This window comes from Muscardinus avellanarius, assembly GCF_963383645.1.
Source record: "Muscardinus avellanarius genome assembly, chromosome: 2".
Taxonomy (NCBI): Eukaryota; Metazoa; Chordata; class Mammalia; order Rodentia; family Gliridae; genus Muscardinus; species Muscardinus avellanarius.
Window position 1 is genome coordinate 15,490,920 of NC_137787.1, and position 24,035 is coordinate 15,514,954.

Genomic DNA, 24,035 nt, shown 5'->3' on the forward strand with positions numbered 1-24,035 from the left:
TAGAATACCCCACCCCCTACTTGGCCACAGTATATAATTCTGTTTGTATATTACTGGAATTAATTTACTAATATTTTTGAGTATTTTTGCTTCTGTGATCATGAGAGGATTTCTTCAGTATTAAGGTAGAGAGGTCTGCATCAAACCAGCTTTGTTGTCCTAGAGTGTCCTTTTATGAGTCTAGGAATGAGTGATTATTTCATTTCAAAATACTTCACTGTGGTAGATACCGAGTAAATATTTACTAAGTTGAATGAAGTCTGCTGACTATCTCTGGAATGTTGATGATTTGATTTTGTGATATTGAATTATAATGACATAGAAAACAATGATGATGACTTTTAAGAAAAATAGCATTTAAAGCCAGAGACAGACTGTGGATTTGTGTGCTAGGCTGCTGTGACCAAGGACTGTGAGCTAGATGGCTTAAACAACAGAAATTTGTTGTATTACAGTTCTAGAGGCTAGAATTGTGTGTGTGTGTGTGTGTGTGTGTGTGTGTGTGTGTGTGAACCCAGGGACATTCTGTCTCTGAGCTACACCCCTAGCCCTATTTTATTTTGAAACATGGCTGTTCTTAAACTAGTGCCTCCTAGCTCAGCCTCCCAAGTACTGGGATTATAAGCATGTACCATGATGCCTGGTTGGAGAATGAAGTTCTAGAATCCAGGTGTCAGCAGGGCCGCTTCTTTTGGAGACCGAGAGAGGATCTGAGCCATGATTCTTTCCCAGCCTCCAGTGGTTTGCTGACCGTCTTTGGTGCCCTGTGTGTCTTCTATGGTGTCACCCACTCTCTGTCTTCATCTTCATCTGGAGTTCTCCATCTCTGTGAGTCTGGGACCAAATACCCTTTTGTTATGAGTCCACCAACTATACTGGATTAGGGGTCTATATTATACCCGTATGACCTCATCATAGCTAATTACGTCTCCAGTGACTCTGTGACCCAGTCAGCTTTTCATTGCTGTGACTGAAGTCCCTGATAAGAACAGGTTGTAGGAGAAAAGGTTTCTTCAGGCTTGGTGTTTCAGTCCATGGTCAGTTGACTCCAAGGCAGAACCATCATGGTGGCAGGGCAGAGAAGAGGGCAGCTACTCAACTCATGGTGGCTGGAAGCAGAAGAGCAAGAGGAGGGACCAGGGAAATATACAGTCCTCAAGGCCATGCCCCAGTCACCCATGTCCTCCAGCCATGCCCTGTCTCAGGACCTTGCTGCATTGGGAACCATTCTTTTCAATACATGAGCCTTTGAAGGACATTTCAACCCCAAACCAGGATGCTCTATTTCCAAATAGGGTCAAAATATGAAGTTTGATGGGTTAGGACTTCAACATATGAATTTTTTAGGAGACATAATCCAGTTCTTAGTGGGCTGATTATCTTGTCCTTTCAGCTTAACTACACATCTATCCTTCTTTCTTCTTTTCCAATAAACACTATTGAACAACACAGGCAGATGGATAGCAGGCAATTTTATGGGGAATTTTCTTTACAGAGAGAACTTTAAAGTTTTACATGTAAGTGGCCACCAGCTGATTCTCAGCAGTTAAGCTTTTAATTTGTGGATCTCTCCTAGCTGGCACATGGTCAGCACACCAACATTTTGGTTTTGTGTCATTCCATTTTTCCCCCCTCTCTTACTGTCCCTCTTATTTTATTTCTCTGAACTCTTTCCCTCCCTCCCCAGTTTACTTAACTCTTTCCTCAGGAGCATGCCACTGGTTAGAAGGAAATAGTCCTGCCACCAGGTGGTGCACAAAGATCAGGAAAAGACTGGAGATGCGTCAGCCAGTGTGGTTGCCTTTCTACATTTTATTTCATGACAAAGGTTGATAATAACAGGCCCCAAAATGAGATTCTGCAATTGTGTAGATTTCAATTATACTCACATAAATTTTCTTCTCTCTTACATGGAAATAGAAACCTGGGCTAGAAGTCTTAAGGGGATTAAAAAGAAACCTTATAATATTTGTCAAATGAATGGGAGAAATTGTTCTCAGAATAGATTTTTACACTAATACTAGGCTGAGATGTGTAAGCCAGGGTCTTGGGTCAGAGAACCTTCAGGTGAAGGTCCTGGGAAGGCATCTTCAAAACCACACACTGATGCACAAAGAGAATCTTCTGATCCCAATACAGAATGTAAATCAACACCCCCAAATGATACCCACAGACAAAGCAGCTCAAGGGCCAAGTTCACTCACCGTGAGCGCTGCTTAGCTTGAACAATGTATTTTTGCTTGTTATAATCAATTACCAACATTAAAACAATGCCAATATTTCACATAAAGACCCAGATTTTGAGCTTCTTAGGGACCTGGTCACAATGACTGATATTTCTTTCTTAGCAACACCTGACCATGGCTGAATTGGGCTGTGACTTTCATTTGAATGTGTGATTTATAGTTGGCCATCATCTCTGCCATACCCTATTTTATTACACTGAAACTTTGTTCACATTTAATAAGTTACCTGCCTCTGCCCAACCCATAAGAAGTATTTGACATGTGACTCTGCTCTCTTACTTCATAGATAATGGCATGAGGCCGCACAGGGATTTGATTGTTCGTTTCGAGCCTTCCTGTCTTCTAATTTTCCCTAATTCATGCTATTTCTGTGTATGAAAATTGGTGAGAAAGAGCAAGTAATTCACCATAAAGGAGTAAAGCAGTTTAAGTAAGGAATCAGCAAGGGTGATAAAAAAAAAAGTAAAAATAAAAACTTAAGCCAGATGCAGTGGCTCATGCCTATAATCCCTGTACTTGGGAGACTGACAGAGGAGAATCACAGGTTTGAGACTAGTTTCAGCAACCTAGCGAGCCTCTCAACAACCTAGTAAGACCCTGTTTCAAAACCAAAAATAAAATGGGCTGCCAGTGTAGCTCAGAAGTAGACTGTCCCTGGGCTATAAAAACCCAAAGCAAAACCAAACCAAAACAAAGAAATTTAAAAATGGCTGCCATTAATTATAGAAAAAAAGGTACCAAGAGAATGTACAAATATAAGTGAAAAAATGAGGAGCTATGTAAGTTTCCTGTAGAAACTTGGAGAGAAAGATGAAATGAACTACCCGAAGACTCATCAGTAGGCAAGAGAAAGAAAGGGGCCCTGTATGAGTCATCTGCAAGCTGGGGCTGTTTCTGGGGCAAATTCATTGTCAAAGCTTAAGAGAGGAGGTTAGTGAGACCAGATGACTGAGGGGCAAGGTGGCAAGTCAGCTAGAAATTGAACGGCTTGTCCTTATTCAGGAGACCTATGAAATGGCTGTTAGAAAAGGCTGTCAGGGACTCTTTCCATCAGAACCTATTTGAGAAAATGATCAGAGGGTAGTAATGCAGTGATTTCAAAAGGGGAAGCACAGAGGGTTTTTGCTGCCCTAATGAAGAAAAATAGGAGGAGCCAGCTCCTGGATGACTCGTTAGTGTTAACAAGCATTTATTGGGTGCTTGCTGAGCGCTAGACTCTGCACTAAGAGGCTGAGGTGTGTAATGTCATCTCATCCTCCCAACATCCCTGAAGTCTTTAGTATTGTCATCCTGATTTTATACATGAGGAGACTGAGGGCCAGGAAGATCCATGTTCACCTAGCCTATACCTGACAGAGTCAGGATCCAAGCGCAAACTCTCATGCTACCGATGACCAAAGTCCCCCGACCTAACAACCCACTCGCTATTCCTTTACCCTATTCCTGGCCAAGGGGACATGCTCCAATAATAAGTGCTGAGCATGCCCCGAGCCATATTTAGATGGGCTTGTTGATAAATTCACAGTATGCTTTGCACCAAACCAGAAACAGTGGTTGAGTTACACCATTTGGATCGAAGGGCATGCAACAAGTCTCAAAGAAGTAGAAGATTAATGTGTGTGTGTATGCAACAGGTTTGATTCAAAGGGTCACCAAGTTAGAGACCCGGTGGATTTTCAATAAGCTTTTGTCCTAAGAACATGTGTAAATATCTACTGGGAAGCTTCAGGTTGGTGAGTCTGATTTCTACCCGGAGCATGCTGGTAAAATCTTGCACAAGGGAAGATCATGCAAGGCTTAAGCAAATGACTTGTTAGGGCGAAGGCAATGCAGTTTGTGGAATAGGGCAGCAGCGTGTACCATGAGAACCCTTTGAGAAGGTGACTCTACCACGCTGGTGAAGGAAGAGTGGGTAGACTATTCCACTTGCAGAAAGCCCCCTCATGGAATTCCAGAGCTCAGGGAGATGCTTGAGAGTCAGCAGCCCTGGAGAAATAGTCTTGTGGATATAGAGGGAGGAAATTTGGATAATAGTTACAGGGCTCATCTTTATTTGCAAATGTAAACTGTATAGCCCTGGAGGAAAGAATGCTCAGACCAGTGTTAAGTAACTTTTTTGTTGTTGTTGGTACTGGGGTGGAACCCAGGTTTACTACCTCTGGGCTAAACTCCCAGACGTATTTTATTCTTTATTGGGAAACAGGGTCTCACTAAGTTGCTGAAAGCCTCACTAAGCTAAGGCTGGCTGGGAACCTGTGCGATCCTCCTGTATCAGCCTCCCAAGCGCTGGGATTACACGTGTGTGCTACCACACCTGGCTTATCAAATAACATTTTAAAGCTTATAATTTTTTTGTAATTGATCTAGCAGAAAGAAGAAAATAGTTGGATTTCCCAGTCTGCAGATGCTCGTCAGCGCTTTTAGCCAGATAACTAATTGTTAAACCAGTCAGGAGAAAATGCCAGGAGATCTGGCAAATACAAGTGCTAGTTGAGTTCATTGCATCTGGAGAAAAGTAACCCCAGGAGCAAGTTTATGAAGCCCAATAAAACCCCGGGCTTTCAAAGGAAGGCTATTTCAAGAAAATTACAGTGTTCTGTAACCTTTACAGAATCCCAAAGCAATGTTCTATCCTGAATATTTATACAGGGCTATTGCCGTTTCTCAAAATTCAATAGTTCCACCAATATTTGAGTTCCTCTTATGAGCAAGCAATAGTTAGATGTTACTCAGAAAGAAACATGCAAAATAGCAAGGGAATTAAAAAGTTCATGACTGGAAAAGAGGCTTAAGAGGTGAAACTTCTTTAATTCAAAGGTAAAGGATGGATGGGGGGTCCATAGTGACTTACTAAAACATGAAAGATAGCCACAAAATCAGCCTAATTCTCTAACAATCCTCTCTCCTTAAAACTTGTATTAGGTGGGAAGGGGGAATGGGGAGCTGTTGGTCAAATGGTACAAACTTTCAGTTGGGATGAATAGGTTGTGGGGTCCGATGTATAGCATGGTCACTATCGTTAATAATGTATTCTTGAAAATTGCTGAGAGTAGATTGTAAATGTTCAACACACACACACACACACACACACACACACACACTTTCAAAATCTGATAAAATAATTTGTAATGAAAATAGCTACTCCTTCATTTCCAAGTTTTTCTCCCAGAGGCAATGAATTTAAATAATCACAACTTTTTTTTATTGTTTATCTCTGTATTTCTAGATAATAGGCTATGCTGGCAGTTCTCCACTCATCCTTTTTAAAATTATCTCCTGATTTCCTGGTAGGGTATTTGATTTTCTGTTAGGGTAATTCTCACTGTTCACCACTCCCCCACCCTAACACACTCATTGCCTCTCTTCCCAAGATACTTAGAAGAACATGATTTCCTTCTGGCGTTATCTTTTCCCCTAGAGTTTATCATTTTCTCATTTTCCCCACTTGCTGAGTTTTCTATTTATCTGTCATTACTTTTTCTTCAGTACACTAGCAGATCTCAGGCGCAGGTGCCCATCAATGGTTTCCAGTGCTACAAGGAAATCAAGTCAAGTATAAGCATTTTAACGCTCCCCTCAGGACCATGCACCCTCCCTCCTCCTGCCCCATCCTTTCCATCTGCTCCGAGTGCTTCCTGTGTCAGAAGAATGACACCATTCTGGCCTTTCTTTGCACCACCCTGAAACTTGGATTCCCTGCTCTAAAGCACAACTAACTTCTGAATTTCCTTTCTCATTGGCTGAGTTCCATCTTCCAGAGGGTTTTGAAAAATACTAGAAGCAACTTTTATAAACCATTTCCTTGTATTTCAGTCTTTGCATGTACAAAAACATCAAACATCTCTTCAGCTTTCACTTGATTGATAATTTGGCTGAGGGTAGACTTCTTACCCTCCAACATTTAGTATTGCAGGTAGAAGTGTTATGCTATGCTGATTTCTGGTCCCTTGCATCTGAAAATTTTGTCCTCCTGAAATTCCTTAGGCTGCGTTCTTTATTTTGGTTGCTCTTAAGTCTTGTGCTGCTGTACTTTTTAAATTTATTATGCTGTCCACTTAATGACCTTTTCTAATCTGAAGTTTTATCCCCTTAGTGCTAGGAAAAAATTCTGCAATATTTCATTGATATTTTTTTCTTTCTCCATTATGTATTTTCTTTCTTGACATTATACCTTCTGATTTGACTCCTAATAGTTTTATCTTTTACTCTAATTTTTTATCTTCTTGTTTTGTTTCAATTTGAGATTCTGTCATCTTTATTTTGGTTATCATTCTCTTTTCACTTTCAAGAGCTCTCTGTCTCTCTCTGCCTGCCTGCCTGTCTGTCTGTCTCTCTCTCTCTCTCTCTCTCTCTCTCTCTCTCTCTCTCTCTCTCTCCTTCACCCTCTCTCCTGAGTATTGAGAGTAGGAAGCTATACCCCTAGCCATAGGTTGCTGGGGCTGTCTTTGAACCAGCACTCCTCTTGTCTTAGCTCTCAAGTACTGGGATTACAGTTGTGCACCACCATGCCCAGATTCTTCTCTATTATTTATTTATTTATTTATTTATTTATTTATTTATTTATTTATTTATTTATTTTTGCTGTATTGGAGATGGATCCCAGGGGCATTCTACTTCCGAGCTACACCCCAGCCTTATTTTTTATTATTTATTTTGAAACAGGATATTACCTATTGCAAAGGGGCCTCACTAAGTAGCTGAGGCTGTCCGCAAACCACGATCCTCCTGTCTCAGTCTTCCAAATGCTGGGATTATAAGCGTGTACCACCACACCTAGCTTTCTTATTTCTTTAAACTTATTTCTTTAAACAACAAAATCTTGTCTTTGTTCTATTGATACAGGACCTCCATTTCCTTTTAACTCTTAGCATGGTGCCTGTATGTATAATGACTTGCCTCATTACTGCATCCAGCAGCTTGCTTTTCTTCTAGATGTTCTTTTCCTTCTCTTTCTCGTTAGAAACTCTCCTTATGTGTCTGGTGACTTTTGCTTCTGCTCATATTTACAAGTGGAATGCTGAAGGGCTCATGGAGAGTTTTGAAGGCAGAACTGGATGACTGGAAGCTTTACTGTTGGCACCTACAGGTTTTTTCTCTGTCATTCAGTGTTTTCTGGAAGAATCAGCCAGTACCTTGAACTGAGATAGATTTTATCTTCCAACAAACACAGCTAGAGGAGGAGGCTCAGAAACACTTTGCTTCTTTAAATAAGGACATATGGCTCTGAGGATAACTATGAATTGAGTTTTAGATTCAAGTGGGTTGCAGACATCTATAATGTGTCTTCTTAGGGATCTATATTGTTCCTGTAAATCCTCTGAGGGGTATATAACTCTCTTTTTTATTTTTGTGCTACTGGGGATTGAACTTAGGGGCATTCTACCTCCAAGCTATAACCCCAACCCTAGTTTTTATTCTTTATTGTGAAACAGGGTCTTACTATATTGCAGAGGGCCTCACTCAGTAGCTGAAGCTGGCCCCAAACCTGTGGTCCTCTTTCCTTAGCCTCCCAAGTACTGGGATTACAAACGTGCCCCACCATGCCTGACTGTAATATAACTCTTGAGTATATCGCCATGTGCCACATCGAACACTTCATATAACAATGAACAGCACGTGAAACAGTGGTCCTGTAAGATCATAGTGGAGCTAAAGAATTGCTAGGACCTCCTCGTGTCTTGACATTATAAGATCACGGTGCAACACATGAGTACATGTTTGTGGTGAAGCTGTGCTAAGAGGTTATTCCAACTTTGTGACTTTTGCTAAGTTTTAATATGCTTGAGTAAAGCAATTGGGAACGTGTGTGTGTGTGTGTGTGTGTGTGTGTGTGTGTGTGTGCACGCATTTGTGTGTTTATGCACACACACACTTATCCTTTTGCGTTCTCAGTTGTAGTCCCTAGAACTGCTGCAAGTGGCCAGTGCCAATTGTTCCATAGGAGTCTTTTAGCTGTCTCCATGTTTTCAGAACTTTGCCCTCTTTGCTGTTTTCCAGGGGCCTTGCGTCTCAGTGCTGCTCTCAGGCTTTCTTGGAGGAAGTTGGCTGTCTTCTCTTTGGAATCCATCTTTTTCAGTTACAACTTTCCCTGTTTTGCTAAATCAGTCATCACACTTCTGCCTTTTTTTTTTTTTTTTTTTTTTTTTGGTGGTACTGGGGTTCCTGGAAGCCCTTCTACCTCCGGGCTACACTCCCAGACCTTTTTATTCTTTTTTGGAAACAGGGTCTCTTATTTTTTTTTTTTTAAATTTTATTTTATTGGTGCACTGTATTCATACATCATAGTGGAATACAAACTTTTGTAGACATACATGCACACATCGCCCAGTCAGCCCCCACCCGATCCCCACCCCATTCCCTCCCCATCCCTCCTTCCCATGCTTGGCTTAGTGGTTGACATCTAGTATTATAGCAATTTATCCAAAATTAAAAATGTTAATCTCACATAACAGTTTCATTTGTCTGATACCAAGCTTTTGATAACTTAAAGATAACATTTCAATATTTCTTTTTGCTTTCTTTCTTACCAGAGAATATTTTTTTTCTATTTTTTAGGTGAAACTATCATATATTCATATATTTATTTTTCAGAAAAAAATCTATCCTAATATGGAATATGAATTCTAGATACCCAAAACGATCTTGAAAAAGAACAAAGCTAGCAGATATATATTTTCTGATTTCAAACCATATAAAGCTACAATAATTGAAACAGTGTAATACTGTTCTAAAGGCAGATATATAAACCATTGGAGTTAAATACAAGCCTAGAGCTAAATTCTTCCCTATATAGTCAAGTTATTTTTGACAAGGTTTCCACGAACATTTGGTGGTGGAAATAATAATCTTTTAACTAAATATTGTTGAAAAATAATAATTACATGGAAAAGAATACAATTGGACCCTTACCTGATCCCACATACAAGTATTAACTCAAAATAGATAAAAGACCTAAATATAAATCTTAAGACTATAAACTTTTAGAAGAAAATCTGGGTCATAAAACCTCACAACATTGAAATTGGCAGTGATTTCTTGGTTATGATTTCAATGGCACAGGCAACAGAAGAATATACAAACTCCCTAAAAAATAAGAAAAAAATATTGTATATCCAAAGACAATGTAAACAGAGTTAAAAGTTACTAATAGAATTGGATAAAATATTTCCAAATGCTATATCTGAAGGTATATTAATATTCCAACTAGAAATCCTAAAAATTAACAACAATAAAGGCAAACAATACAATTTAGAGATAGGTAAAGACTAACAAAAATAATGAATCTCCACAGATAACCAATCTTAGTTGTCTGTTGGATGGAAAATCTTGTTTCTCTGCTTCTGGTGAGTGTTACCTATTTCTTCTTTGTAGTTAATCTCTTTGAGTATTTTCTCTAGTGCTGGTTTTGAAGACATAAATTCCTTCAGTTTCTGTTTGTCATGGAAGCTTCTTATTTCTCCATCTAATTTGATAGAAAGTTTTGCTGGATAGGAAATTTTTGGCTGGAAGTTGTTTTCTTTCAGAGTTTGGAATATGTTACTCCAAGCCCTTCTGGCTCTCATGACTTGGTTTGGGAAGTCTGGAGTGATTCTAATTGGTTTGCCTCTGAATGTCACTTGGCCCTTTGTTTTTGTTGCCTTTAAGATTCTCTGCTTGGCTTCCACATTGGTCATTTTGACAATTATGTGGCGTGGGGATCCTCTTCTCCGATCCTGTCTAAAGGGAGTTCTATAAGTTTCCTGGATCTGTGTATCAACCTCTTGCTCTATATTTGGAAAATTTTCTGCTATTACTTCCTTGAAGAGATTGTTGATCCCTTTGGTTTCACTTTCTTTTCCCTCCTCTATTCCAATTATTCTTAGGTTAGCTCTCTTAAGATGGGCCCATATTTCTTCCATGTCAGATTCCTGCTGTTGGATATTTTTTTCTAGATTAGAAACTATGCGTTCATTTTTGGATTGCTCATCTTCTAAGAGCGAGATTCTGTTCTCCATGTGTTCTAATCGGTTGTTTGTGCTTTGAATTGAGGCCTTTAGTTCATTAATTGCATCCTTTATCTCTTTTTGGCTCTCTCTGAGTTCTTTTCGAAGCACCTCTATTATTTCTATAGTTATTTTCCTGATTTGATCTTCTAGAAATCTCTGATTTTCAGTTTTATCGGGTTCTGATGTTGTGGGGTTGTGCGCATTCATTACTCCAGTGTTATTCCTCTTTCCCATGATTTCGGAGGTTTGTGCCTTCTCTGGGTTCTTCCCTTAGGTCACTATGGCTTCACTTAAGGTGCTCTGGATCTCGAGTCTGTATTATCTCAGACCCCACTACTCCTTTACTGGGTTGTATCACAGAGTCTCCGACCCAGAGAGTCGATAGAGGCTGCTTTAAACTATGGGGGGTGCCAGTTTGCACGTTCTCCTATGGTGTGATATCTCTGCCACCACCACTCCCTCACTGGGTCAAGTCCCAGGAGGTACAGTACTGGGATTTCTCCTCTGTGGCCCGCAATTTGACTCACTGTTCTTGAGTATGCAGATGTAGCTGTACTGGACTCGGTGAATTCACTGCTGCTGCCGCCGCCGGTGGCAATATGGCGCCTCTGCCACGCCCTCGGCCGTGAGGCTGGCGTATTTTTTCTTCTCTGGTTTTGATTTCCACTCTGAATCCCTGCAGCGTGTGCTGAGCTCGGCCACTGGGAGCTTTAGACGCTCTCTGCGTGGAGAAATCCCACCTGGCTGTTCCGCAGTGGCTCACCTCGGCTTGCTGTAGCCGTCCGTTGAGTTCGCCGCTGCCGCCGGCAGTATGGCACTGCTGCCGCGTCCTCGGGCGCGTGTGTCCCCTCTGTGGCCCTGAGCTCTGTTCTCAGTCCGCTTTCTCTCTGGAGCCTGGTGGGTTTTTTTGTTTTTCTGGTGATGGTGTTTTCTGGCTATGAAAGGCGCTGGTTTTGTGGTAATGGAGATTGGTTGTTAGCGGGGCTCTTAAGCCCCGCTTTTCTCGGTCGCCATCTTCCCGGAAGTCCTCAACAGGGTCTCTTAAGCCAGGGCGGCTGGCTTCAAACCTGTGCGATCCTCCTGTCTCCGCCTCCCAAGCACGGGGATTACAAGCGTGCGCCACCACGCCTGGCTCCACTTCTGCCTTCTTTTCATCTGCTAGAGACTGTTTGAAACTTTTTGGCTGCTGTTATTTCCTCCACTATTCTCTTAGTCTTTGGGGGCTTAATACAATTTGGGAAACTTTGCTGCTGTCATTTTAGTGACAATTTGGGAAGGAAAAGGCAAAAAGGCCCGTGCTTGATTAAATATGTTTACCTTGAAATTTCTTTTGATTATTTCTTACAGGTATAAGCTTTCCAAGGTGGAGGACCAACTCTTATTTGTATGTTTTGTAGTGTACCTCGTAGGCACTCAATAAATATTGTAGTGTACCTCGTAGGCACTCAATTAATATTGAGCAAATTAATTAGCTATGCTGAAAGAGCCTTCTGAAATAGAATTATTTTAGCTATGGATGTGATTATTTCCTTTGAGGTCATCTGGGTTAATCTTGAAATGAGGTTAATCTTGAAATGAGTAAATGACTGCCAACTGATACTGTAACCGTAGAAGGCATTTTTCTCTATTATATTTATTTATTTAACTTGTCGGCCTCGAGAAGAAGTTTGAGTTTATTTCTGCTTCAGAGGTGGTAATTTCTTTTCTTCATAAGGGCCCTTAGCTATTTATTCTTATGCTGCTCTTTTGATGGTTGGCTTTCTGACTGTTTAAAATGCCATGGTCAGACACACCCAGAGCCCCATACAAAGAATTGCTTCTCACACTTGAAAAACTTTTTTTTCTCTGTGTATGAGTATTCTTCCTGGTGTTCAACATTCTCTTAGGAGTTTAAATATTAGCACTTCATAAAAAGTTGCTTTTCCCAACTTCCCAGCCTTGTTCAAACATTTCCTTTTGCTATTTCACCATGTCACCAGTGACCTTGCTGCTCTGCTCAGTGACCTGACCATCATCTTCCTCCTTCTTCCTCCTATTCCTCCTCTTTTTCCTCCTTCTCCTTCTTTTCGCTACAGCCCAAAGCACAAAATGAATTTTAAGCCTCTACCCATTATCTTTATTTTTAAAATATTATTATTAAGCCTCTACCTGACCATCATCTTCCTCCTTCTTCCTCCTATTCCTCCTCTTTTTTCTCCTCCTTCTTTTCGCTACAGCCCAAAGCACAAAATGAATTTTAAGCCTCTACCCATTATAAGCATCTGTAATTGGAACACAAGTTCCTGAAAAAATAATACCTCACCCTTAATATATGTGATAACTCTGAGGTGTACTGTTCCGCTATCCTCTGTTTCCCTGAAAACAAGGCGATTTTGATCGGTTCACTTTGCTTTACAGCTCAGCTGAGCACAGCCTGAAGTTGCAGAAATGACGCCCCACTGAGCTTGAAGCAAGCCCACACCACAGGCTCGCGCTTCCTTCTCTCCTCGCTTTCTTCAGTTCATCGCCAGGATTAAGAGTGCTTTGGAATTCAAGAGAAATATTAGCCTGCCCCCACCCTGCCAAAGCGGCAATGATCATTTTACCTGCTTTATCTCCTCTATGTTTTAATGCATACCTCACAGGCTTTTTATGTTGTATTTCTGGCAGACATTTGGTTTAGCTATATAGTTTGTGTGTGTGTGTGTGTGTGTGTGTGTGTGTGTGTGTGTGTGTGTGTGTTTAAAACTATGTATTTAGAGAAGTTTTAGGTTCATGGCAAAATTGGGCAGCAGGTACACAGGTATCTCGTACACCATCTCCTGCTATACAGACAGCCTTCTTTATTGTCAATGGCCTGTGCCAGAGGGTACATCTCTTACATCTGATGAGCCTCTATGGACTCATCAATACCACCTAATGGTAGCAAGGCCACCGAAAGTATATCAAGGTCCGCTTTTTGTGTTGGACATTCTACCAATTTAGGACTATCATGACATATGTTCACCATTATAGTGTCATACAGAGTATGTTCACCACACTGACAGCCAACTGGACCCAGCCTGCACATCCTCCCTTCTCTTCTCCAAAGCACAGGCAGCCACAGGCCTTATTGCTTTTGCTGTATCTCAGGTTCTCCTGAGAAGCATATCATCTCTAGGAAGTATAGTTTTATTTGTTGAAGAATGGTAGCATTTACTTAGTATTAGGCATTCAGGTAGAATGCGGACTGATTTTTATTGAACATGCTAAGATCCTTTTTATTAAACATTTTTAATAATTGCAGAATCATATACATGAATTCTGAAAAATCCAGTCAAGCACAAAGAAGAAAATAACATTTATAATTTCACCCTTTCAGGATAAACACAATGAATAATTTAGGGTATTTTCTTTATATGCTTTCTTTTTTTTTTTTTTTTTTGGTGGTACTGGGGTTCCTGGAAGGCCTTCTACCTCCGGGCTATGCTCCCAGACCTATTTTTACATTTTTATTTGGAAACAGGGTCTCCTAAGCCAATGCGTGCGGCTGGCTTCGAACCTGCGCGATCCTCCTGTCTCTGCCTCCCAAGTGCAGGAATTACAAGCGTGCGCCACCACGCCCGGCCATATGTTTTCTTTTAATAAATTAATTTTTGTGGTATTAGGGATTGAACCCATGGGCATTTTATTTCTGAGTTAAACCCAGCCTTTTTTTTTTTTTTTTTGAAAAAGGGCCCCAATAGGTAGATGAAAGTCTCACTACTTGTTGAGGCTTTCCTTGAACCTGTGATTCTCCTGTCTCAGCTTCTCAAGTATGGGAATTATAGTTTACCATGCATGGCTTTATATTCTTCTTCTCCTCCTCCTCCTCCTCCTCCTCCTCCTCCTCCTCCTCCTCCTCCTTCTTCTTCTTCTTCTTCTTCTTCTTCTTCTTTTTTTTTTTTTTTGCAGTACTGGGGATGGAACCCAGGGGCATTCTACTGAGCCACACCCCCAGCCCTATTTTTTTAATCCTTTATTTTGAAACAGAGTCTCACTGAGTAGCAAAGGGCTTCACTAAGTAGCTAAGTCTGGCCACGAACTGCGATCCTCCTGTCTCAGCCTCCCAATGCTGGGATTATGAGCATGCGCCACCATGCCCGGCTTGCCTTTATACTTTATTTTAAAATGTGATATCATTCGTCTATAATGCCACACACAATTTTATGAACTTTGTAACTTAGTATTATATCATGTGAATTTTTTAAAATTGCTTTTATTGGTACAATGTAATTATACATTATAGGGATATTCAGACATACCTGGACATATCACTTGGTGGGTTACAGGCATTCTTACATTATTAAAACCAGTTGACAAATATCATACACCATGGCCAAGTCAAGTCCATTCCTGGGATGCAAGACTGGTTCAACATATGCAAATCAATACATGTCATTCACCATATAAATAAAACTAAGGACAAAAAAATCACATGACCACCTCAATAGATGCTAAAAAAGCATTTGACAAAATCCAATACCCACTTATGTTAAAAAATAGGGCTGAAAATCTGAATAGAAGGGATTTACCTGAAAATAATAAAAGCAATATACAATAAACCCACAGCCAACATCACATTGAATGGGGAAAAACTGCAAGAATTCACTTTAAAATCAGGACAAGACAAGGATGCTCACCATCAGCACTCATTCTCAATGCAATTCTTGAGACTCTTGCCAGATGAATATGGCAAGAGAAGGAAACCAAAGGAATACAAATAGGAAAAGAGGAACTGAAATTATCTCTCTTTGCAGATGACATGATCTTATGTTTACAAGACCCAAAAAACTAAACCAAAAGACTGATTAATAATTTCAGTAAAGTATGTGGATACAAAATAAATCTAAAAAAATCAGCAGCTTTTCTATATGCCAACCATTTTTGAATATTTAGGTGTTTTCCAGTTTAGTTTTTTGTATATTATAATAAGAAAGTGCAGTAAACATACAGTGCCTAAATATTTATCAGTATTTCAGGGCACATTCTTATGATAGAGTTTTGGTTTTTTTTTGGTACTGGGAATTGGACTCAGAGGCATTCTATCTCTGAACTACACCCCAGTCCTATTTTTGTTTTATTTTGAAATGGGGTCTCACAACGTTGCTGAAAGCCTTGCTAAGTTTTTGAGGCTTAGCCTGAACCTGAGATCCTCCTGTCTCAGCCTCCCAAGTATTGGGATTAGAAAAATGTGCCACCATGACTGGCTAAGATAGATTTTGAAAGTAATTTAACTGGATCCTTGACACTTACTGCTGAGTCACTTTTTAGGAAGTGCCGGAGTTCCAGAGAGGGCATTGTGTTTTATAGATGAGACAGACTTAGAATTACCTGTATGAAAGGAGTTCAGGAAGCTGGGGTGTGGATTGGCAGCATAGGAATGTTGAAACAGCACTCCCGAAGAGGTAGATGAAATTGAAAGCAAGGGCATAAAAAGATGTTGTTCTCCTCAACATAGAATGTAATATATCAGGTTAGGGGTGGGTGTGCAGGTGTGGGAGGAGCCAGTGAAGTCCCCACAATGGCTTTGATCCTCTCCTTGATTGGGGAGTGAGGGTAGAAGTAGGGACTGTGAGGAGCATGGTGGTGATTTGGAATAACTGATGTCAAGAATGGAAGGGAGGCCGGGCGTGGTGGTGCACACTTGTAATCCCCGCGCTTGGGAGGTGGAGACAGGAGGATCGCGCAGGTTCGAAGCCAGCAGCGCTGGTGTAAGAGACCCTGTTTCAAAAATATAAAATAGGTGTGGGAGTGTAGCCCAGAGGTAGAAGGGCTTCCAGGAACCCCAGTACCACCACCACCAAAAAAAAAAAAAAAAAGAAGAATGGAAGGGGAGATGCTTGGAAGTCCTTTACCTAAAGATGTTCCTGGAAAGTATCTAAGTACCCCTGGAGATGCAGTTGAGCTGGGCCATCATACAGGTATGGTAGCAGCAACTGGGAAGTCTTCTATGATTTGTCTCAGGAGTGCCTGGTACCTTGGCACAGAAGAAGGAGGAGAGTGGATGGGCTCCATGGGTCTTGCAGAGTAGCTGCAGAGGTTGAAAAAGGACTGAGGAGGTGGGGATCAGGGAAATAGTGTGGTTAAAGTGATATCTCATATAATCCAGGACCCTGGGGCCAAGCAGGTTGATAAAATTGGAGGAAACAACCTGTTCTGTGTAGTTACATTTGTGGCTTAGGTCCCGAAATGCAAGCTAGTCCTGAGGAAGTGGCATTCATGGTGACAGTGTTGGGGACTGGATGCCTCTTTCCTTGAAAGCTGGTTGTGAATCCATTGACTTGATCCAGGATAGGAGCAGGATGATTTGCAAGCATTAAGAACTAAAGCTGCTTGGGAGGCTGAAACAGGAGGAGTGCAGGTTCCAGGCCAGTCTCAACAACTTAGTGAGACTTTGTTTCAAAATAAACAATAAAAAGGGCTTAAATTGTAGCTCAGAGGTAGAATTCCCCTTTCAATCCCCAGTACCACAAACAAACAAAATATAAAAAACAACAACAAAAACAAACAGAAAACATAAAACAAGAAAAGAACTCAAGCTGCTATTGGAAGCCTTCACTGTACACATTCAACACTGGGTCGGAGCAAAAGGCCAGACATATTGGTGCTAGTCAGCTTTGTGCCTCTGTAGGCTTAATAGGCCTCCCTGGACATACTTCCAAAATATACAATAAGAAAACACCCAGAATAACTCAAGTTCTAAGTCAAAGTGAGAATCTGGGGCTCTGTTCAATGAAGTCAAGGGTTGCTCTAGTGGAGATTACGAATACTTGATTTTTGGACCTCTTTGGATTTGAGCAGTCTAATAAGGCCTCTCAAGATGGCAGCTCATAGAAGGAGCTCCTCCTGTAGTGAGGCTGGGAGGTCTGGGTGAAGCCGGGCACCCACCGGAGCTGAGCATTTGAACCCGATGTAAGATGCCAACACTGCTCAACACACTTTGTTGGATTTTATGGGAGAGTTTCACCAGTCATGATTGTTCCTTTCTTCCCAGTAATACTATTTATTGAAGGGAAATAAATGTTGGGGTGCTGTTTCTGAAGTAAGGTGAAGTTTGTTTTTGATGTTAACATGAACTGAAATTGACTCTGCAAATATTGAAAAATAAAACCTTCCATTTGCCTTTTTTTCCCTACTCTGAAGCTAATGCTAATAAAAATGTTATTTGATTAACCTCTTGAAACATATTAGTCAAATGTGCCTTGAATGACTAAACTGATAAATTGGATAAAATTAATTGATGGAGGTGATGAACTCATGAATCACTATAATTCATTCTTCCAGTTTGCTTAAGGTAGACTGTTAAGTTTAGAGAGATACCGGGTTGTATTGCATAAGCCCTGTTCCCCATTAGAGCAGAACTCCAGAGGACTAGATTTTTCTCAGTGTGGCTTAGAAATGCAACTATGGGAAAAACAAATGGTTGTTTCCTTTGAACTTGGAGCACATTTTATATTTTATGTAGACTTTATGAATGTGTGTATCATGCCTTTACTTTTATTTGTATTGATGCATGATAGAGGCATGCATACACACAGCACTAGGGGAGCTTCCCCCAGTTACCCCCCCTGGTGCCCGATATTGAGACTGCCATTGATAATTTTTTTGTATATGTATTGTTTCCACTGAAGTGTTTTCTTCATCAAATCTCCCTCCCGCCACCCGTCTCCCTACTTTAGCCTCTCTCCATCATCCCACTAGGGGTTTCTCCTCCTCTGTCTGACGTTCCTTTTGTATCCCAATTTTTCCCTGGCTTTCACATAGGAGGGAAATCATCTGGCCCTTCAGTTTTTGTGACTGACTCATCTTTCTTAGCAAACTGTTCTCTAGTTCTATCCACATTTTTATATTTTACTTTATTGGCTTTATGGATGTGAGTATCATGTCTTGACCATTGTTTTGCTTTGAGTTTGTTGCTAGGATGAAAAGTTGCTCTTGGCTCACTGTTCTACATTGTTGATCTGTGTTAATGCAGGCAACTGATTCTGAGCTACGTTTATAATGTAGTAAATCTAGAGGGGAAACCATCATCAAACTCACCAATATGTGTAGCCTCTTGATGGAACTTTGAGCATTAATCTGGATTTAAGGTAACATTTAGCCTACCGAGAATCCCAAAGGACTCTGGACAATGATGATTATGAGATTTAAAAATGGTACCAATAAGATCACAACATAAACCCCAATTATTTCTTCTGCCGGAGAAAGGCTAAGGGAAGCTTTAATGGCCATTTTCCAATAGGTAAGATAATAATAATAGATATTATTCCAAGAATAGTGATACATTGTCTTTGTATGTGCTCTGTAGATAAAATCAATGAACGTGGATTTAAATTATGAAAGAAGAGATTTAAGTTAGATGAGAAGAAAAAATTGAAATGTTTATTTTTCCACAGTACATGAAAGTGAACACTCACCAAATCTGTGGGCATCATTTGTCTAGTAAAGGTTCACCCATTCACTAGATGGTGGATGGAACAGTTGGCGATGATCCAAAGCTGAGCCTTACTCGTAAGATCCTGAGATTTTTAATTTCAGAACCATTCAGTTTTGTCCTTATAGAATGACAGTCACTTTCACAGGATCTCTTTTTCGAAGCAAAATTATCCTTCTCAATCTGATTCTTAGAAGTAGTGACTGTGTTTTGTTGCTGAATTATTTATGCTTGTGCTGAAAGTAAAATAGGTCTTTAAGAATATGCTGTGTCCCAAGTAGGTATTTAAAATTCTAGAAAGGGTGTTTTTTTCTTAAAGCTGCTTAAACAGGGCTTTCTTTTCTTGTGTGTGTGGTCCTGAGGATTGAAACCAGGGATATTCAACCTCCAAGCTATACCCCCACCCGTTTTTACCTTTTGTTTTGAAACACAGCCTCACTAAGTTAGTGAGGGTCTTGCTGAATTGCTGAGCCTGGCCGTGGACTTGCTATCCTCCTGTCTCATCCTCCGAAATACTGGGATTAAGGCATGTACCATCAGACCCAGCATAAACACAGCTTTTTAACTTGGTGTTTCACCACCTGTGGATAGCTTCCCCTTCAGATTCTTGATATAGCAGATGTTTCCTTTTTAAAACAAAAATAGCTAGGAAGAAGACGCCAAACTGTAGGTGGAGGTAGTGGAAGCTTTGACTGAAGAGCCTGGTTTTGTTTGGCCTTCAGAGATCCCTGAAATGTCAGGGCTTATGCTGCGATATTAACAACTACGTTCTCTGTGGTAAAAGAGAGTTGAATGTTTTGTTTTTAAAAATATGTTTTAAATATGTTATTGGTTTCCAGTATATGTTTTTCCCTCCATAACAATTAATTGAAACACTGTATTTTATTTTATTTTATTTTATTTATTTATTTTTTGCGGGTCTGGGGATGGAACCCAGGGGCATTCGACCTCCAAGCTATACCCCCTGCCCTATTTTTTTTTTTTTATTCTTTATTTTGAAACAGGGTCTCACTGAGTTGCAAAGGGCCTCACTAAGTAGTAGCTGAGGCTGTCCTTGAACCATGATCCTCCGGTCTCAGGCTCCCAAATGCTGGGATTACAAGCGTGCGTCACCACGCCCGGCTTGTATTTTATTTTTTAAAAGCCAAAAACCTAACAAAATAATGGCTTTTAAGATTGGCTTTCTAATACTATAGCTTGAGAAAATTTAGTCTTCCATAAAATAAACATCAAGACCATCTGACAATTTCTGAAAATAAAACCTACCATACCCTTAAAGTCCAGAAGCAAATTTCTAGGTGCTACAATATCTTCTCCTCATGTAGGCTCTTTATTTCTTTATTTTGTGATACTGGGGATTGAACCCAGGGGCATTTTACTTTTGAACTACACCCTGGCCTCTTTTTAAAATTTTTAAAAATTTTAGTTTTTATCTTAGCCATCATTTTATCTAGCTTTCTGCAGTGCTCAGTATTGTGTGTTCAGTGTTTGTGAAAAGATGCCAAATTTGTTGTGCAAGCTTCACATATAAGTAAATAAATGTAAAACGATGAAATTAAAAAAAATTTTTTTTTGAAGCAGGGTCTCATTAAGTTGCTGAGGCTGGTTTCCAACCTGCGATCTTCTTGTCTCAGTCTCCTAAGTACTGAGATTACAGGCATGAGCCATTACACCCAGCTAAAATTTGTTTAAAAACAAACATTTAAGCTGGATGTGGTGGTGCACACTTGTAATCCCAGTACCTGGGAGGCTGAGACAGAAGGATCGCAGGTTCACGGCCAGTCTCAGCTACTTAGTGAGATCCTCTGCAACTCAGTGTGACCTTGTTTCAAAATAAAGAATATAAAATAGGGCTGGGGGTGTAGCTTGGTGGTAGAATGCCCCTGGGCTCAATCCCCAGTACCGCACAAAAAAACTTTATTTCAAGCACATATTTTGAAAATTATTTGAAAATAAAATCAGATTGCTTCTATGTATAGCCAACACACTAGTTTGTTAAAAAGAAAAAGCCAGGTGTGGTGGTGCATGCTTGTAATCCCAGAATTTGGGAGGCTGAGACAGGAGGGTCGCGGTTCACAGACAGCCTCAGCTACTTAGTGAGGCTCTCTGCAACTTAGTGAGATCCTGTTTCAAAATAAAGACCAAAAAATCGGACTGGGGGGTATAGCTCGGAGGTAGAATGCCCCTGGATTCCATTGAAAGAAAGAAAGAAAGAAAGAAAGAAAGAAAGAAAGAAAGAAAGAAAGAAAGAAAGAAAGAAAGAGAAAAGAAAGAGTCTACTGTGATCTCAAAGACAATTCAATTAGAGATGTCTAATTCCAAATCTCTCAGTACAGGAACCCACAAAGCAAGTGAAGAGCTAACAATTAAGACTTAAAGAAGGTCCTCGTCTAGCATTCTTACACTTAACCCTTTCTTTGTCTCATTTTCGTCCCTTCTCTCCTGCCTTCCTATATTATCATTATGTTTCTATAGTTGTAACATGGAACTAGAGTCTAATTTTTAAAGTAAATCCTTCCACTGTCCTTAACATTTTTTTACTCCTGAACAATTTAATGTTCTCTTCAAAGAATACTATGACTTCCTTGATATCCTTTTCTCACTTAAAATAAAATTAAAGTACATAAAGGAAATTAAATATAAAATGGCATATTTCCCTTATAATAGAAGTAAGCTATGTTTGTGATTACACTTTTTTTCTCTTGAGTGTAACATAATTGATCACACTAGATAATTCTCCTCTGTTTACATGTGTATTCCTGTGTAAACCTGGCCACTGAATTCTGTCTCTGTGCAGAATTACTTGGTTGACTCGCTGACCTGTATTTGTTCCAGATACATTTCATATTGCTCTTCAGTCGACAAGGGAAGTTGCGGCTGCAGAAATGGTACACTACCCTTCCTGACAAAGAGCGGAAGAAGATCACCCGGGAAATTGTCCAGATCATCCTCTCTCGAGGGCACAGGACCAGCAGTTTTATTGACTGGAAGGAGCTAAAACTTGTTTATAAAAGGTGCGAGTAGCTCTATAGAACTAAGTTTCTCAGTGTCACTCTGCTTATTTTTTTCTTTGCTTATTCTAAACTGGATCAGTTTTGGTTGCAATATCAAGTCCATCATGATTCGAAATCTTTGAAGACTGGAGCCCAGATATTTGCACCAATAGACTAACTAGTTAAGAACTCTCGTTTACTGAAGTGACTTATATGTGTTAAGATGGATTTTAAATACTTAAACTGTAGGTTGATAATATATACATGAATTCAAGAAATATTTTATTTTCCTAATATTTTTCTGCTGGCCATAGGTACAGTAGTAAAGAAGACATTTAATATTCCTGCTCTCATGGGCCATTAAACAATTGCTAAGTAGACAAATTAAAAAATGCTTTTTTTTTTGAACTGGGGATTGAACCCAGAGACATTCTACCTTCAAGTTACACCCCTAGCCCTATTTTTATTTATTTATTTATTTTTGAAACAGAGTCTCACTGAGTTGCAGAGGGCCTCACTAAGTAGGTGAGGCTGGCAGCAAACCTGTGATCCTCCTGTCTCAGTCTCCGAACTACTGGGATAATAAGAGTATACCACCACACTCAGCAAATAAAATATTTTCAGTGAGTAACAAAAGCTAAAGAAAATTGCAGGTTTGTGTGATATATGGACTGTGTTCATCTTGTTCATCTCTTATACTTACTCATATTTGTGGATAGGCAAGCCAAGGACACGGAGTTTAAGGAGTTAGACCCCAGTCACAATGATTACGTAGTAATTAATAGAACCAGGACCCAAATCTCGACCTTTCTGGTTTTAAAGCCTACTTATTATTTTTACTACACTGATTTGAAATGGCAAGACCATCCTAGAAATGAATCTTAACTTATAAACGAGAAAACTGAGGCCCATAAAGACCCAGATAATTGCTGCTTAAGCCAGGACCAGAACATAGCCGACCTGACTCTGCATCCAACATTACATTACATCTTCCAGGAGGAAGACACATATTAGAAATGTCCTTGCAGAGGATGCTTATGAAACCTGATGGGAAAACAGGGCTAACCTCTGCAGACTGATATTTAGTGGAGCAAATTACCGGCAAGTGCGTGGGCAAAGCTCCTTCTGCTGGATCCCAGCTCAGAGCTTGATGAATTGAGGGTGAGAGAAACACGCAGAGAGATGAAATCCCTTGTGACAAGAGATAGTGGGCAGCATGGGCTCCAGGACAGTGGACAGGGGAGTGATTTTACAAAAGACAATTGTAATCTGGAGAGAGTCACGAACACATGCCCTGATTACCATGGACCAAGGGATACTGTTCCCGATGATAGCTCTTCACGGTAAAATTTTGTTGAGAGCCTTTCATGCAATTAACAGAAGTGATCTAATCACACACTATTGCTATATTTTCTGTCTGTATTGTGGGAGGATATTCCACAGGCTGAATGATAACTTTTGTCCTTGGATGGGGTGTATCATGGAGAAGAGGCGGTAACTTTGCGTATCCATTGGGAAAGCCATCTCTGGGTTGTTTAATGCATCATCCATTTTGCATTTCTTTACTCTTTTTTCTTTTCAAGGTATGCTAGTTTATATTTTTGCTGTGCAGTAGAAAATCAAGACAATGAGCTCTTGACACTAGAGATTGTGCATCGTTATGTGGAGTTGCTGGACAAATACTTTGGAAATGTAAGTGCCTTTCTGGTCTATTGGAACCAGTCAGCCTCCATCTCTCCTCATATTCCGGTTCCGTCTCTCACCCCATTCCTTCACTTTCTTAAGTCTAAAATATGAATTGCGTTTGTAGCAGAGATCATACTAGTCCCTCTTGGATCAGAACATAACACTTTTCTCTCTCCTTGGACTTCTTAGTAAACAAAAGACGCAGAGCTTCCTAAGGAGGGTATGCCTTTACCTTCACACAACAATGGGCTGGAGACTTCGTTTCAGTGAACAGGACCTCATTGTGAAGGATTCCTTGATAATTCATTCTTTGTTTCTCAGTAGCTATGTCATCTCTCTTTTATTTTGCCCTTTTACCATTTTTCTGGCTTTCTTACCCCTAAAATACAAGTATACTTTAGTGTTATTAATACTTAAGGGGGAAAAAAAACACCAAATGAAAAAAATCCAGTCTATTTACCTGCAATTCCTTAATCTTTTGGTAGTACTTCTAAGTAACATATTATATTATATTACTATATTATATTTAGAGCTCCCCCGATCCTCAGAACATGTTCACCCTTCACCAGCTCAAGTGTGGCTCCCATCTTTACTGTTTCCAGGTCTGAGTTACCACTGAGCTCTCCCTACTGGCCAGCATCTGTGACATGGCTGAAGTCCCTCTGCACTACTGGACCCTTGCTCTTCTCAG

General features: G+C 40.2%; 1 protein-coding gene across 1 annotated transcript in view; it reads left to right on the forward strand.

The window, feature by feature from the left end:
• Positions 1-626: 626 nt before the first annotated feature.
• AP1S3 (adaptor related protein complex 1 subunit sigma 3) overlaps positions 627-24,035 on the forward strand; it is a gene marked incomplete at both ends in the record, with an annotated part of 36,571 nt that continues 13,162 nt past the window's right edge. The window contains 4 exons of the mRNA XM_080689310.1: positions 627-828; positions 2,533-2,618; positions 21,501-21,679; positions 23,242-23,350. Coding sequence (XP_080545436.1) covers positions 627-828; positions 2,533-2,618; positions 21,501-21,679; positions 23,242-23,350 — 576 coding nt within the window. The remainder of the gene's footprint in view (positions 829-2,532; positions 2,619-21,500; positions 21,680-23,241; positions 23,351-24,035) is intronic.